This window comes from Pelecanus crispus, chromosome 1 (assembly GCF_030463565.1).
Source record: "Pelecanus crispus isolate bPelCri1 chromosome 1, bPelCri1.pri, whole genome shotgun sequence".
In the NCBI taxonomy this organism is placed as follows: domain Eukaryota; kingdom Metazoa; phylum Chordata; class Aves; order Pelecaniformes; family Pelecanidae; genus Pelecanus; species Pelecanus crispus.
In genome coordinates this window covers 165,283,843-165,298,553 of record NC_134643.1, presented here as the reverse complement: position 1 = coordinate 165,298,553, position 14,711 = coordinate 165,283,843, and the positions used below count along the sequence as shown (strand labels likewise).

Genomic DNA, 14,711 nt, shown 5'->3' with positions numbered 1-14,711 from the left:
GTTTACAGCATCTAACTAGAAATTACTTGATTATTTGTGTGCTACAAAATAGAACTTAAACACACGGATTTTGCTGAAACTGGACTCAAAAAGGGATTATGGGCAATTGTCAGCAGGCAAGGTATCAAGTGTACTTGTGAAATATGTCATTCACATGAAGTGTCACAGTCACAGAAAAGATATTAAAAAGGCATTCCAATATCTGGTAGGGCATTCCATGGTCTGAGTTTAGCTGGTTCATCCAGGTGTCTTCTTGTTGTGGGTGGAGCTACATGTTGAGATTTATCCGCTTGCAATAACTCGGTTCAGAAACAGCAACGGGCAAGCCTGTGACTTGCCACAAGCTGATCCACAGACACTGCAGAGGAGAAGTCTGGCAAGGATAAATCGCTCAACTGTACTCGGGACTCAGTAAGTCACAACACCTGCGAGGATCTGGCTATGTCGTCTTACTCTTGTTAACTGGTTTGCCACCATTCATTATTGCAGATGCACTTGTGCTTTTACTTGGAGTTACCCCAGCCTTTGGCACTGTTTCTCCAATGTCATGCAAAGATGGTTCTCGATACATGGCAACTGCAGGGAGAAAAGAGGAAAGGAGAGGCATTTTTAAGAATGTGTCTCATTTAAGAGCTCATCTCAAATGGGATTAATTTTCTACAATAACTGATATTGTAATATAATCTATGGTCCTCTTGCCCATGAGGGAAACTACTTTGACAGACACTTGTTTTGCATGACTGATAGCTTTGCTTGACCCTCCAAATTTCTCACTTCTTCTGTATCTGACATAAAAACACAGTACGAAACTGTATGCTTGCTTGTTTAATGGAAACTATAGAAGCCTTGGAAATGAAAAACTACTGTTCTGTCTTTGCATGAGGCAGACACACAAAAATGTACATACATATACACATATGTATATATATACACACCCTTTAAATAAATATTCTGCAAGTTTTTAGAAGTAAAATATGATAAGACAGATGGTGTTTAACAAATGGGATCATACGATACAGTTGTCTAGACTTAAGTGTTCTTTTTTAGTCCTACATTGCAAGACTAGGCTTGGGTCCGATTCTACAAAGTTATTTGTACGTCTGTCTCCCAAATGTGAGGAGCTTGGCCATGATCTCTTCAGATGTGTACTAAAGAAATGTCCAGGACGGTGCTGCAGAGAGTACACAAGAGGTTTGGGTAATTTTATTCCTCCTTTCCAAAAATATATACAGTAGCCACTGATCTCCACTGAATGTAGAAGTACAGAAAACTCCAAATTAAACTGTTAACTGAATTCTTAGAGGAATTAAAAGTTTGCCCCTGGGCTTCAGTCCCTATCTAACCACTTTAAATCCTTTGAGGAAAATACATGTGTTCAATTACACAGTTCCAGCATTAAGCTGCCTTAATGATTAATGTTCTTGGATAATTCAATTTCATTTTCCATGCCACTGAATCAGGTAATATTTCCACTTATACCTAACTTCACTAGCATTTATTTATATCAGAGCAACGTTAAAAGAGATGTCAAAGCAGTCAAAGGAATTAATCATCACACTATGATTTCAGGACCGGCTGTGCGCAGGCATAGAGAGCACAGTCCCTTCATCCCTTGTCTAATTAGAGTAGAAGGCAGGTGCATCAAAGTACTGACCTTGATCTTCAATGGTGTGAAGTTTCATAATAAATATGAAGGGCCCCATAGCATCATTAACTAATCAAATACTTGTTCTAACATTTCCAATGACATAATCTAAATCCTTTTATGGCTTCTGAAAGTCTGAAATTAAACGTCTTCTCTAGAGTACATCAGGCTGGTTATGATCTATGTCTTCAGAGTGCCCCCATAACTGTGTTTAGGACACTTTGCTGATTAATTAAAAGAGCTTGGTGAAATAACACTGTGACCTACAAAAATATTAAGTCGAATAACATGAGATGGAACTATAAAATAAGGAATTATATAGCAGAGCTGTCATATTTGATGACTTTCATGGGCAATGTAAAGCAACTCATTGCTAAGCCTTGCCTAAGCTATTTTGATAGGGTCTGACCATCCAAACATTAATGAAAAAAGTCGCTTCTTTCCTAAGCCGTATAAATTGATGTTGCTTTTAAAAATGCATTGGCTTTTCCTCCCTACAATTCTTATAATTTAATATGAAGGCATTGCCATATAAAGTGTCAATATTGTTGAGAGCTCATGAAAATACTGTAAGCTTTTGCAAGACAAGGGAATCATGAAGGTATCAACCTGAGTTCAAATATCATGTTAAAACATAGGATTATTCAGATTCTTTCCTTATGATGAAACTCTAAAACATTTAACAAACTGATCCTTTAATCAAAAATTTTAAGGTAAAGCGTTAAAAGAAATGGGACTGCTAACTAAAGCATTACTCAGGTGTGTGTTTTCAGATGTTAAGTAATGGGATAATTTTCAGAATGACTGAGACTATGTGTAGCAATAATACCAGTGAAATCTGGAGTTCCATTGGGACAAGAAGCGAAAAGAAGCATAGGTTTATAAAGGCCTGCAGAACACAGATAACTCACAAGTTCCAGGGTATAAATGAATGTGTTTTTCAGAGGATGTATGACATCATTTTAGTGTGTAAGGTTAGCATAACTTTTATTTGCTTCTATCTTGGTTTAAAGGCCAACTTACACAAGTTATGTGCATTACATCAACTGGCTAAGAAATACAGTATGATTTATTTTATAAAGAGACCTTTGTGTGTTGTATTAGAAAGCTTTTACTTTGAAATGCTGACATTTCATCCATTCCCTTTATAACTCCCAATTATCCTACAATATCCATTATTTCATTCTGCTTAATGAAAGGACTATTTTCTCACTGCAAGACTCACAACAGCTTTTGTCCCTACCAAGAGAATATTTTAAAAACAGCACAATGCACTTCCACAAAAGATTCCTTTTCTTGCAAAATGACCTCTTAATCCCTGGAAAAAATGTTTTTACATATGCTCTTTCTAGCATCACTATGCTGAAGCACAAAACCGCTCCATGAATCCTGGGGACTGTCATTTGGAATGGCCCCTGTGCGGGGCATGCACATTCACAGAAGGTATTTTAGAAACCATTCTCTCTTCTTCTTGCGAGATTTATAGGAGGATCTGCAAGCGATGGACTGAACCTCACCTTCCAATGGCTTGGGTAGAAAATGAGCTGCTGGTTTTGTTTTCTTCACTCTGTTTCCTTTCATGACCTGCCCTTCTTTGTTCAGCCCCAAGAACCAGGCCCTCCCGGACTCCTGTTGTCTGTAGAGCATGGATGAGTAGATTACATAATAATTTTCAAAAACAGACTCCTTGAATTTGCACTCCGGTGTAAAAAGTTCCTGTGGGAGGAAAAGTAAATGTTAAATGATATCTCTAAAGTGCGGCTTCTGTTTTATTAACTTACAAATACCTCTTGATAAGTTTAATATATGACTTATAATAAGTTTCTGCTTTAAGACCAGGAGATCTGTCTTCCTCTAGATGACCTCCAGGTGAGTTTATTTCACCTTCTGCGGATGCCTCTGTTTTCCCATCTGTGCAACAGGGAGAGTATATTTTCAAAGCAGAGAGGAAGCAACACAGGCATAAAACCACTGTTTAAAATACAGGCATAATTATTATTGTGCTTAGTTTTCTGATAGGGTATCCTTGTAAAGATTAAGAAAGTCTGTGCTAAAATAGCATTAATGAGAGAACAGTTGTTCCATTTTAACATACTAAATGCAACAAACTCCCTCTATGGTTTACAACAACTAATATTTAATGCTTAAAAAATGCTGCTACGAACGCATCAAAATATGTATCATTTTCTAGAGTCCACATGGCCTGAAACACCACAGGAAAACACTATTTTGATGTACAAATTTCTGTACAAAGAGAAATAATTCCTACTGACATCCTCAGCATTCATCCCCAAACTGGAATGCTTTTCAGAAGTCACATTCATTAACAGAGCAGTTGTCCTAAACCCTTTACTAAGGTAAACCTAAGCACAGACTTCTGTAGCCCAGTAGCCAAATAATAATTTAAATATATATTTTTTAATAACACAAGTAACAGAAACAAAATAAACAGTGTGAACATATATTGAGACAGAGTTTACCAAAATCCTTTGAAAAAAACCAGCAAGTTAATAAGCAAATAAAATTACATTTAAAATACCACAAGAAAATAGGATTCTGTGTGAATGTGATTTTTCTGTCTTTGGACCCATCTGCTGAAACCTGTGGAAGATATAAGACATAGAAGGAGGAGGTAGATGCAGGAAAGTGGAAGGTAGCTTGCTGCTTCTTCTGCTAAGCTTTCAGAGCACAAAGTTCTCAGCCCTGAATCCTTTTATATTTCTTTCAGTTGCCTTTCCCAAGATGTAAAAATCGGGAAACGTCATATATTTTCAGTCTCCATTCACAGTATTTTTCTTTTTTTTTTTTTTTTCCCCTCGTTTTCATTTCTTTTTGCTCCTGGCCCCATGCAGTACTGAGTTAACACTCAGCAGGTAATGTGTTTTCAGGGTGTCTATGCCATCCCCAGCTGCCTATATATTGTAAGAATTTCTCAGCTGTTTCAGTCACAGATTTCCTTTCTGGAAATCAAAGTCCTTAAAGACACAGTTCCCCATACCAGAAAGTACAGATTAAGTACTTTTCTGAATCTGCACTAAATGCCACTTAGTGCACAATCAAGTTCTCCAGTGTTATGGGGTACACAGTATTTGCATTTCCATGGCTTAAGTTACCACCCGTAAGCAAAGCTGTCTTGACAGATCCCAGGCATATTATAAGCTTTCTCTATTATGAAGTAACTTTTAACCCCAAATAAAAATAATTAGTGTATTTTATCCAGCAACAGACTAAAAGCAGTTGCCGCAGCAGCTGGAAAATAATTTGTGAACCTGCCCTAAAATAGGTTGCTTTCTCTATGAGCAAGTACTCTTAGTGTCTATAGGTCACACTCATTTACAGGATGCAAAAAATATTCTCTGATGTGTGCAATGGCCATCTTTTTGCACTATCACTTCTTCACCACCTATATGCACAGCTGTATTTATATACACATGCAGAAATACAAATACAGTCTGTACTAGAGGCACCAAAAACTCATGACAGGAAAAACCTTAGCTGCACCTTCTCCTTTGCCATGGGGCTTTTTCTCTCTCTGTTCCAAGCCTTTAAGACATCTGTTGTTTGTGTTACTCTCCTTTCTCCTCCACTGATTTCAAATCACAGTAGGGCTCAAGGAGACTCAAAATAAAAGCAGAAGGCAGGGTGGCGTGCTAGAGGGAATGCCTGTTAAAGCTTAGCACAAGCATTTACATGCGAGTCATGTTCCTTGGCTGTTGAAACAGCAGATGCTAATCAGGAAATGCCTACACAGCTCTCCTTATTACCTGCTTCACTGCAAAAGCTACCCCCTGTGTTCCCCACTAAGTTTTACTTCCTTGTAGAGCTCAATTACCATAAACACTACTTCTTAGCCAATACCCACTTTTTGCTATAAACAAAAGCTGTTTGTCATTCCATGCTCCTCTGTACTAGAGATGGTTGGCTGCCCGCAAACACTATTACTGTGTTTTCCCAAACAATATCCATTAGGATACTGAAATAAGATTCCTTCAAATCATATCCCACCCCTGGATCAGACCTGGCTCTTTCTCATTTCTTTGGCATGTACAGTACTCTTTCTGACGGTGCACAGCATATGAAACTGTAGGTATTTACTTTACTAAGTCAAAAAAATGGATGATGTCAACACAATTACTTGGCTACTCCTGGATGCAGACTGACAGACTGGACAAACTGTCATCATCACTATTTTTTAGTTATGAATAGCATAGTAATAATCTGCTAATTTTTTTTTTGGCGTATGGGGAAGAGCCAAACCTCAATACTGTATTCTGCCCTAAAGTACGGCAGCTATCCTACTCCACAGGTCTGGGTAGTGTAACAGCTTTGGATAGCTTTGCATTCACTCAGTATATTAGGATGCAATTCTGCCTGGGATAAACTCAAAGTCAAAAAGTCACTTAAATGTATGCTACATTAAAGCAGGTTAATATTTCCACTAATGTGGAGGGTATTCACGAATGAAAATTAGGCACCTGACGATGACTATGCTGAACAGCATCCACCAGTTCCTCTGAGGAAAGGATTACTCAGAAAGGGACTTCTGAAACGGGTACATTCCCTGGGGCTCAGGTGGAAACTGAATATTTCTAAGTTAAGAGTGATGTCTAAAGCCTTGCCTCAGACACCATCTCAGCTGGTTGAAAAGCTGTAAGCACCTATATTTTCTCAAGTAAAGCAGCCGTGACACCTAAAATGCTGTTTCTGCATGTACCTAGGCCAAATCTAGATCTGTATACCTAAGATTCAACCCAGTTATAACTCTCAGAAAATGACTAATGTGCTAACAGCACCGACTTTAAAAAAAATCATCCACAGCTGACCTTATTCAAATCCATTGCTGGAGGGAAAGGCAGCACAATGGCATTTCATAAGGGAAACACAGTGGTGAGGGTACTCCCCTAGGCTACCTGCCTATCTGTATCCAACCTCAAGGAATCCAAATCTGTACCTGGCTGACATGAATCATTTAGGTCTTCCCTGCAAGAATGACTTTTTGGGTTTTGATCCCAGGACAGTCTTTGCATTTTGTATTAGGAAGTGAACGAATAAATTGCAAAACCAGAAATGACTTGCAAACAAGAACTTGTGCTCAAGATTTCTCTTCCAAGCTCAGTGCCAGATTTAACCTGTATCTTATATAAAAGGTGGTTTTCTCCTCTCAAAGCACCATTTGAAAAATAAAGTATATACCAGCTGCCAATTTCCAAAACCCCAGGAGTGGGTTTTGGCTATAAACTGCAATCTGATACAGCTTCCTGGGTCCTAGAGAGGTGAAGGATGTATTAAATTGCACCTCACTGAGAAGAATTTTCACTTAGATATTTTTGCCAGCTTCCCATCAAGCTTTTGCTTGATGTGAGTCCTATTTGGAGATATTTTAATTCTCCCAGTTGCTGTAGCATTATTAAGTATTACAACACACAGGTTGTGGATTCAACCTCTAGGAATCAAAAAGTTCTGTCATTGGGGAGTTCTTAGTTTTGGGGTTCCCACAGTGTTGCCAAAACTCAGCAGTGTAGCATTACATCATAATAGGGGAGCCTTAGCTTACAGAGTCATGTGGTAGAACGTACTTTCACTTAAGAACAGAACACAAATGAAATAAAGAAAAAAGAGCTATTATCCACCTCGCAAACTTAGGAGTGCCTGAATGAAGGAGCTCAGGTTACCTGTGTTGTGAACATGGAGATACAAGGATTGTTGGAAAGCAATTCAGATGACAACTGAGATGAATTCCCTACCAAGTAGCATCTTTCTGTCAATCGGAGGCTGAAGTCTGACAGGATTTATGATTAGATTTGATGATCTTAAAAAGGTCTTTTCCAACCTAAATGATTCTATGATTCTAAATGATTCCATGATGAAGCTAGGCCCCCATGCTAATCAATAATATGGAACACTAGCAAAAGGCTGTAGTTTGAAATCAAAGTACAGCAAACTTTACTGCCCCACAAGTCATTGAGTAAATTAAAATATTTGAATGAGTTATCAGTGTAACTTCCAACTGATGGGCTTTCACAATTTAGTCTGTTCAATTTAGGTAGCTTTAATAAAGTTGTACATATCCATTTGCAGCCATAGTCTTTAACTTAAAATAATCCCCACAAAACATGGAGTTTTGCTACTACAGCTCTCAGAAAGAAGAAATAATTACGTAGCTATGGACAAGACACCTACGCTGCGAACCAGAGTTGCAAAGGAAAATGTAGCATGACAACACAGCTAGCCAAAAATTCCATTAACACCTGCAATTTTAAACTATACCTCTGTTCAGTAAGTCAATCAATAACGAACTGTTGGGGCTGAACAAAAAGTAACCTTCCACCACACACCGTGAGGGAGAGCGTAAGAGCACGGCTCTACCATGGTCATTAAAACATGCAGATCCAAGGACAAGGGCTCCTACAAAAGTTGCCTACCTTCTACTCCTGACCCTTCAAGCCTCCATAAATTTGCTTTTTATTCTGAAATATAGGAAAGGAGGGTATCACTCTAGTTACAGCTCACAGAATTGCCTCTTGAATTGTAACCAGCAGCAAATACGGAGGCAGTGGATTCCCCCGGAGATGGGCACAGTGAGACTCGTTCATCACACCCGGCAACCAAAGTGCAGCTGCAGGCTGAACTACCCACAGCTTCTCCTTGGTGCCAAGCAGAAAACACAACTGCAAGACGAACTCAAAGAGATTGCCAGGCAAGGAACAGCCAGTCTAATCAAGCATAGTAGAAAAACCTGATTACTGATCCTTTTCAGAACTCAAGACCAGTTGAAAATAATCCTGGTTTAATACTATTTATTATTTGTACTTAGAAGTCCAGGTCATGGAAGAGGACCTCAGTGTTTTGGAAGTACAGACCAAGTGGAGTCTACCTGATGTGAACACCTTTCAATCCTAATAGAGCTTGATACAGGGCATAAAAAAACCCAAAACATCCGAGCAATTACAAGATCATGCTAGTACCTGGTTACTGAACATTTTTTTTTTAGGAATGATGACAAAGGATTTTTATGGAGAGATTGAAGAAAGGACAACAATAGCTCTGTGGAGGCTTATGGGAGACTTCTGTGAAGTGAGAAAAGAAGCACAGTCAGCACAAACGTATTGTTGGGGTTAGAGGCTAGCAACACAGAAATCAAAAGAAGGAAGTGACATTTTAATAGTGGATAGAAAGGTTGGAAATGACTCATGAAGAAGGACCTTAAAATTGAAGAGAAGCAGTGTGTGTTTAATGAGGAGAAGGGACTCAAAGGAGAAGAGAAATACAGTTAAAATAATGAAGCTGGGAAATGAACTTTGTGGCAGACTTCTGAACAGAGATTGTGGGGGTGGCACTGTATTTCTCAGTGCAGGAGGGGAGGATGCTGGAGTAATTGAGGTGTGAAACAATGAGATCCCAGAAAACAGCTGCAGTGCTGTAGAAGGGCAAAAGGCCACATCATAGACATATTTATGCAGCAAGACCTGTAAGAACTGGAGGCTTCACCTGAACATGAGAACTGGAAAATACCTAAATTGATATTTCTCTGATTTGCTGCACATTGAATTAGACGAGTTAGACTACCTTCTTACAGTATACCTATTTGCCAAATGCTGGTGTAAAAGAATAAAAAAACGTTACTCAAGGTTTCCCATCCATAGCACCAAATTTTTCCAACTCTTAAGCCGGCCAAAAGGCTACCGTTCAAAATGATCTTGTTCAAGAGTTCCTCTTCAAATGGCAGGAACTCCAACAACACATGATTAGGTACTTTATGAGTCAAAGAGAAATTGATATTACGTTCCCTGTACGTTCAGAAGACATTTAGCGGATCTGGGCCTAAAAGGCCCCTAATACAAACATCATTTTTAAACATAAAAAGAAGAACAAGCAAAGTTGGCAGAATTTTCAATGTGCAAACTGGCTGAGTAAGATACTGAGGAACAGGAGGCTTTAGCTGCCATACTACAAACCTTGTAGTGAGTTTACTAACAAAGTTTCAAAATAAAAAGCAGTAATAGCTGAACCTGCCAATCCCACAGACACCCCATGAAAGCAGCAAATGCTCAGAAGCCTGTTCACATACTTTCCACAGTCTTCAGACTGAAAATTTCCTTAATAGACTACAACAGTCAGAGAACACCAATATTGGCTCTTCAGAGCTAGTGTTATTTCTGGTTTTCCTGTTCTGTTAGGTTCCTAGCACATGGACTTTAAAACAAAAAACAAACACATTCCCCCCCCCCCCACCATAGGACTTGCTACAATGCAGATAAAAAAAACCAGGGATGATTCTTGCTGGTTAAAGAATCACTGAGAGTGCAGTAAGGATGTCAGCATGCAAAAGCTAAACTTTTGCCCATAATTCCTTGCTCATTTTTTACTTTTTAAAAGACCCAAAGATGTGACTATCACTACTGGTAAAGAAACAAAACACAACTTCTGACTAAATTTAGGCAAAAGTAAATGTAAATCAATGCTCTTGCAAACATTAGCACTTACTTAACTGGGATTCTAATTAGCAGGGATATGACTGGTAATATTAATAATGTAGCAATTCTTTTATTCATGTACATTCATGAGCACCTAAAATAAGGTCATGAATAAAAGCCACATAGCATACATAAAGACAAACTAACAAAAAATAGCTTGGACAGATTTCTGTGTGTTTAAGCTGGTATTGTTTGCAGCCTGAATTTGGCTTCATTTTCTGTCCAGATTGAAACAGAACATAAAACAGCTTGGATTACAAAAACTTCCTTGTTTCATAAGAGAAAGGTTGCGTTGCTTACAACTAGCAGCTATGGTCATATTGAACTATAATCGATTAAGGGCAATAATATTTTGTATGGAAGGCAGCGCACATACTGATCACTTCCATAAACTTACCATTTGCAAGACTAAACAATAAAGCATATTTAAATAATAAAAAAAAATATTTAAAAGCATATTTTAAATAATTTCAAGAATGATCCCAAATTACTACTTATATACACCAGCCAGGAGAATTCTTACATATCTCTCTCCTCATCCAGATAGAAGTTAGCATGATATCACCAGCAGTGCTCAGGTATTTATGTTCTTTTGACGGATACCTACAATTCAGAGTCATCAACTCAGTGGCACATGGCTGAAATAGAACAGCATTTCCTTGATATAAGTGTTTCTGATATATGTTATTTAAAGTTGTACAGTTCGAGTCCAAAAGTGAACTAATGTTTTTGAAACAAAGCCCATCACGCAGATCTGAATCATGACTCTTACATTAGGAGTGAGTGAATCAAGGTTGTTTAAATTCAAAAACATATGAAAGAAGTTTTGGGGGAGCAGCCTGGGAAAGGTTGCTAAACTTTAAAACTGTCTTCATGGCATTTATGTGCCAAAACTAGAATGCTTCAACCGAAGTTCAAGAGAAGAACTGTTAAAAAACTGTTGTCTCACCTGAATAAAAAAAGCAAAATGAATTTTAGAAATATTAGCTATAAGCCAAAATTGTAACTATGGGTTTAGAATGGGCTGCAGCCCACTGACAGCCATCACATGTTACAGCATGTGGTCAAATATAATACCCTCCCTCATTCCCACAGACATACAAAAGAGGATGAGGTTATTTTTCTGCTTCAGTCCCACTCTGAACTTTCACAGAAATGTGTATTTTTTGGCTTGAGTACATCCTTGGCTTTAAAGAAAATGCAGCCAGGATCCTTGTACCAGTGAAATGAAATATTCTTTCTCCAAGAGCACAATCTCCTCCCTACTTAATCCTCAGCATCTACCTTCCCTTAAGATTTAAATTTGCAGTAAAAATCTTAAGACTTCAGCTTCAACACCAACTATAACTCCTTGCTGTATCAACACAGAAAGACATCTTTTATCTCCTATACAGCATCTGTGATTAAATAAATCCAGTATCAATAAGAAAAGCACATGCCCCAAGGCATGACTAAGGGAAATTGTGTGCGTTGTAGGGAATATTTTCTTCCACTACTGTTATGGGATGTTTTGGAGAAGAATGTTGAGTAAACCAGCCTATCTTTCCCAGTTGCTTCCACTCAGAACAGCTGTAATTCATCAGCTTGTAGACAACACCAGATTCTCAGATAGAAAAGGTCACTGCCAAGGGAAAAATGGGACAGCACTAAATTAAGAGACTGAAAGGAAGGATTTAACAACATAGCTGCAGAAACAAACCATGATGGGCTGGGGAAGAAATTCTCATCCGGTCGCTCATCAATCCACTGTTATGTCCCTGGATGAATAATGCAGGAGGGATACAGAGTACTTTCAGATATAGACCGAACCTTTCCAAATGACAGTGGAATTTTTTGACACAATTTTATCCAGACACTTACAGTCATTACTGTAGACAACCTTCTGTAATCCAAATGCCTCAAATAATATAAACTATCAAGAAAAGAAGCAAAAGAATTATTAAAATGACCAAGTACCTCAAAAGAAGGGTGACTTTTTCTTACCATTTACCACTAATGAAATCTCCGCTCCTCTGCAATACACTGAAATGTTGGATAAAGAAAACTGATTCCAGTTTTTTGCCACTGCATGACTGGTATATTAGCATTAATAAGCTACTAATATGCAATGTCAGTTGGGATGGTATATTTTCATATATATGGTGGTGTTACATAGTATTTGCAGACCTCCCTGAGTATAATAGTATGACACATCCATAACTATCTACAAATGCAAAAGTAAACATAAATAGATGCAAATTCAGAGGTATTTTGTAAGGTATACTTTAGACTGTTTCAGTTCTACATGTTCCTTCCAAAAGATGTGTGAACTTATGAAAGTTTTAAATGGGTGTCATTTTACAAGCTGAGAAGCTAGAAAAAGTTGCAAAACCACTCAAGTTATAAGAAGTAGCCTACTTTAGCATACTCTTTTTTATTTATTTTTTCTTTACAGTTATGAGCTTGTTTTTCTGCTTGCAGTCTGCTTTTATGACCTCTCAGTGCATGAATTATACCACCTAAAGAATCAACTATTATAAAAGACAGGGCCTGGAATGAATAAAAGGCAATTAGGGTAGGTCAATTATATGAACTTCTTGCTAATGTCTCTTTGTCATCCTTTTGCTATTTTATGCTCGGTGTTCATAAGAAGAACATGTGAGGCAAGCCCAGAGGAACCTCAGTCTGAGGAGACTAATGCAAGGCAAAGCCATTCTGTAATGAATGTAATCAATTCTCTGAGAAAATGCATTAGCTAAGTCTTCTCTGAGTTTCATAACTCAAATGAGGTGCAGTTGACCACTGACGGCTGGGAAGCAAAGGGAACAGAGACCACTTTCAGATTTTTTTTACTTAAGTCTTGTTATACATCAAATACATATTTTAGAAGAAAACCAGTAATTCTTTGCTTCCTTCAGTGTGCATCTTTTTGCCCAGCTTTGTCCTTCAGCCATGGAAGAACTGCTATAAATATTCAACAGGTTTTCCCCATTTCCTTCCAAAGCAGTTTTCACATATGAAGACAAAGGGCCCTAAATCCATTCTCTGTTCTCCTTCCACCTCTCCTTTTTCAATGAGAAGGCAGAAAATTATGGATGTCAAATCTTAAAGGTGGCCAAAACCTGATAGGCTGACAGAGTCTTAAATATTCCATACTGTTTCTTCTTATGCATTTTCATTCTTTCATAGAATGTTTCACTTAACATAAAAAGTCAATGCACATATGATGGGACACCCAACAGAGTGCTGCCCACCACATAATGTCTGTCCAGAAAAAGTAACACAGGAGCAAAGCTGCCTGTCCTGAAATTAATGAATATAAGCAAAAATCCTAGATTTCTTGCTAGTAATTTGACGTGCAACTCCAGAAAATATTTTTATATATATCTCTCATGCAAGTAGTAATTGTCACTAAAAAAGTCTCTTTTCACTTAATATATTTCAGTTCATCCAGAGATCTAAAAATATTTTCATGTTATTATTTAATTTTCACAGCATCTACATAACTATTACTTCAGTTTTCCTTTATCAGAAGAACCTTAAAATACAGAGATTCATACCCAGACATTCAAAAGCTGTACAGTGAGTCAATACCAAGGACAAAAGAAAATCCATTCTGTCTCCTGTTTCATCTAAGCAATTAATAGGATATAAAATGTCAACCACTAAAAGGTATTTTTGGAATGGCATCACACTGTTAACCAGTCAGAAGTGCCGAAAGGAAACAAGTCAGGCACTTTCACATATATCACTGTATGTTAAAAAAGCAGAAACTTAATGTACCTCATTACATAGGAGATGATGACATGCAACTCCTATCACACACTCAGCAGTGATGCTTGTTTTTGTTATGGATGGGTAACAGCAGGATGATTATAGATACACGCTGATGCTCAGATAAAATTCCTCTTTTAGCAAGAAGCTTATAAAGGTTGATTATGAACAATGTGAATGTCTGGCAAAACACATAAAGGTATAAAAATCAGAGCGGTAGCAAAAGATTAGGTCTTTTTGTTTGCCTCAGTGTTACAATATGCATTGCAGATCTAAAAAAAATGTTTGGAAATAGTTTTACCAAATAGTGTTCATAACAATAATAAACAAAGCAAGATTTTAATCCATAGCTGCTGGCTACTGAGTGATAATCAATGCCACTACTTGCTCAAGGTGTTAGAAATCTGACAATTTCCCATAAAATCAGTTAGCTCCTTGCTCTCAAGCCTCTACCGAACTCATTGTCTATTATAGCATATTCCTGTAGCTGTCCTGTGGAAAGTCAAAGCTTAATATTGCATGGATAACAACATATTGATCCCAGAGCAGCTTCAATCTATTCATGAACAATCCTGATGAATAATGAGATGTACAAATATCCAACCTTTAACCCTTCTAATCTGCACTTGAGGAATGCAGACAGCAAAAGAAAAAAAAAACCCCAACACTTCTTTTTCTTGGCATCTACAGTACTCTAATGGGAGGACTAGCTCTATATCCTATTGCTTTCCAGCAGAATTCATTATACCATACCACACACACAAGTTTTTGCAAAGAGGCTCAGCTGTGGTGAATACATTTCAAAGCAAGCAGTGAGTTTTTGCTCAAGGTTAGAGTTG

General features: G+C 37.8%; 1 protein-coding gene across 4 annotated transcripts in view; it reads right to left on the bottom strand.

Annotated features, from left to right (window-relative positions):
* Positions 1–439: 439 nt before the first annotated feature.
* FGF14 (fibroblast growth factor 14) overlaps positions 440–14,711 on the bottom strand; it is a 412,338-nt gene continuing 398,066 nt past the window's right edge. For all 4 annotated transcript variants that reach the window (XM_075715928.1, XM_075715941.1, XM_075715934.1 and 1 more), the window contains 2 exons: positions 3,163–3,361; positions 440–576 (listed from right to left, as the gene is read on the bottom strand). In XM_075715928.1, coding sequence (XP_075572043.1) covers positions 440–576; positions 3,163–3,361 — 336 coding nt within the window. The remainder of the gene's footprint in view (positions 577–3,162; positions 3,362–14,711) is intronic.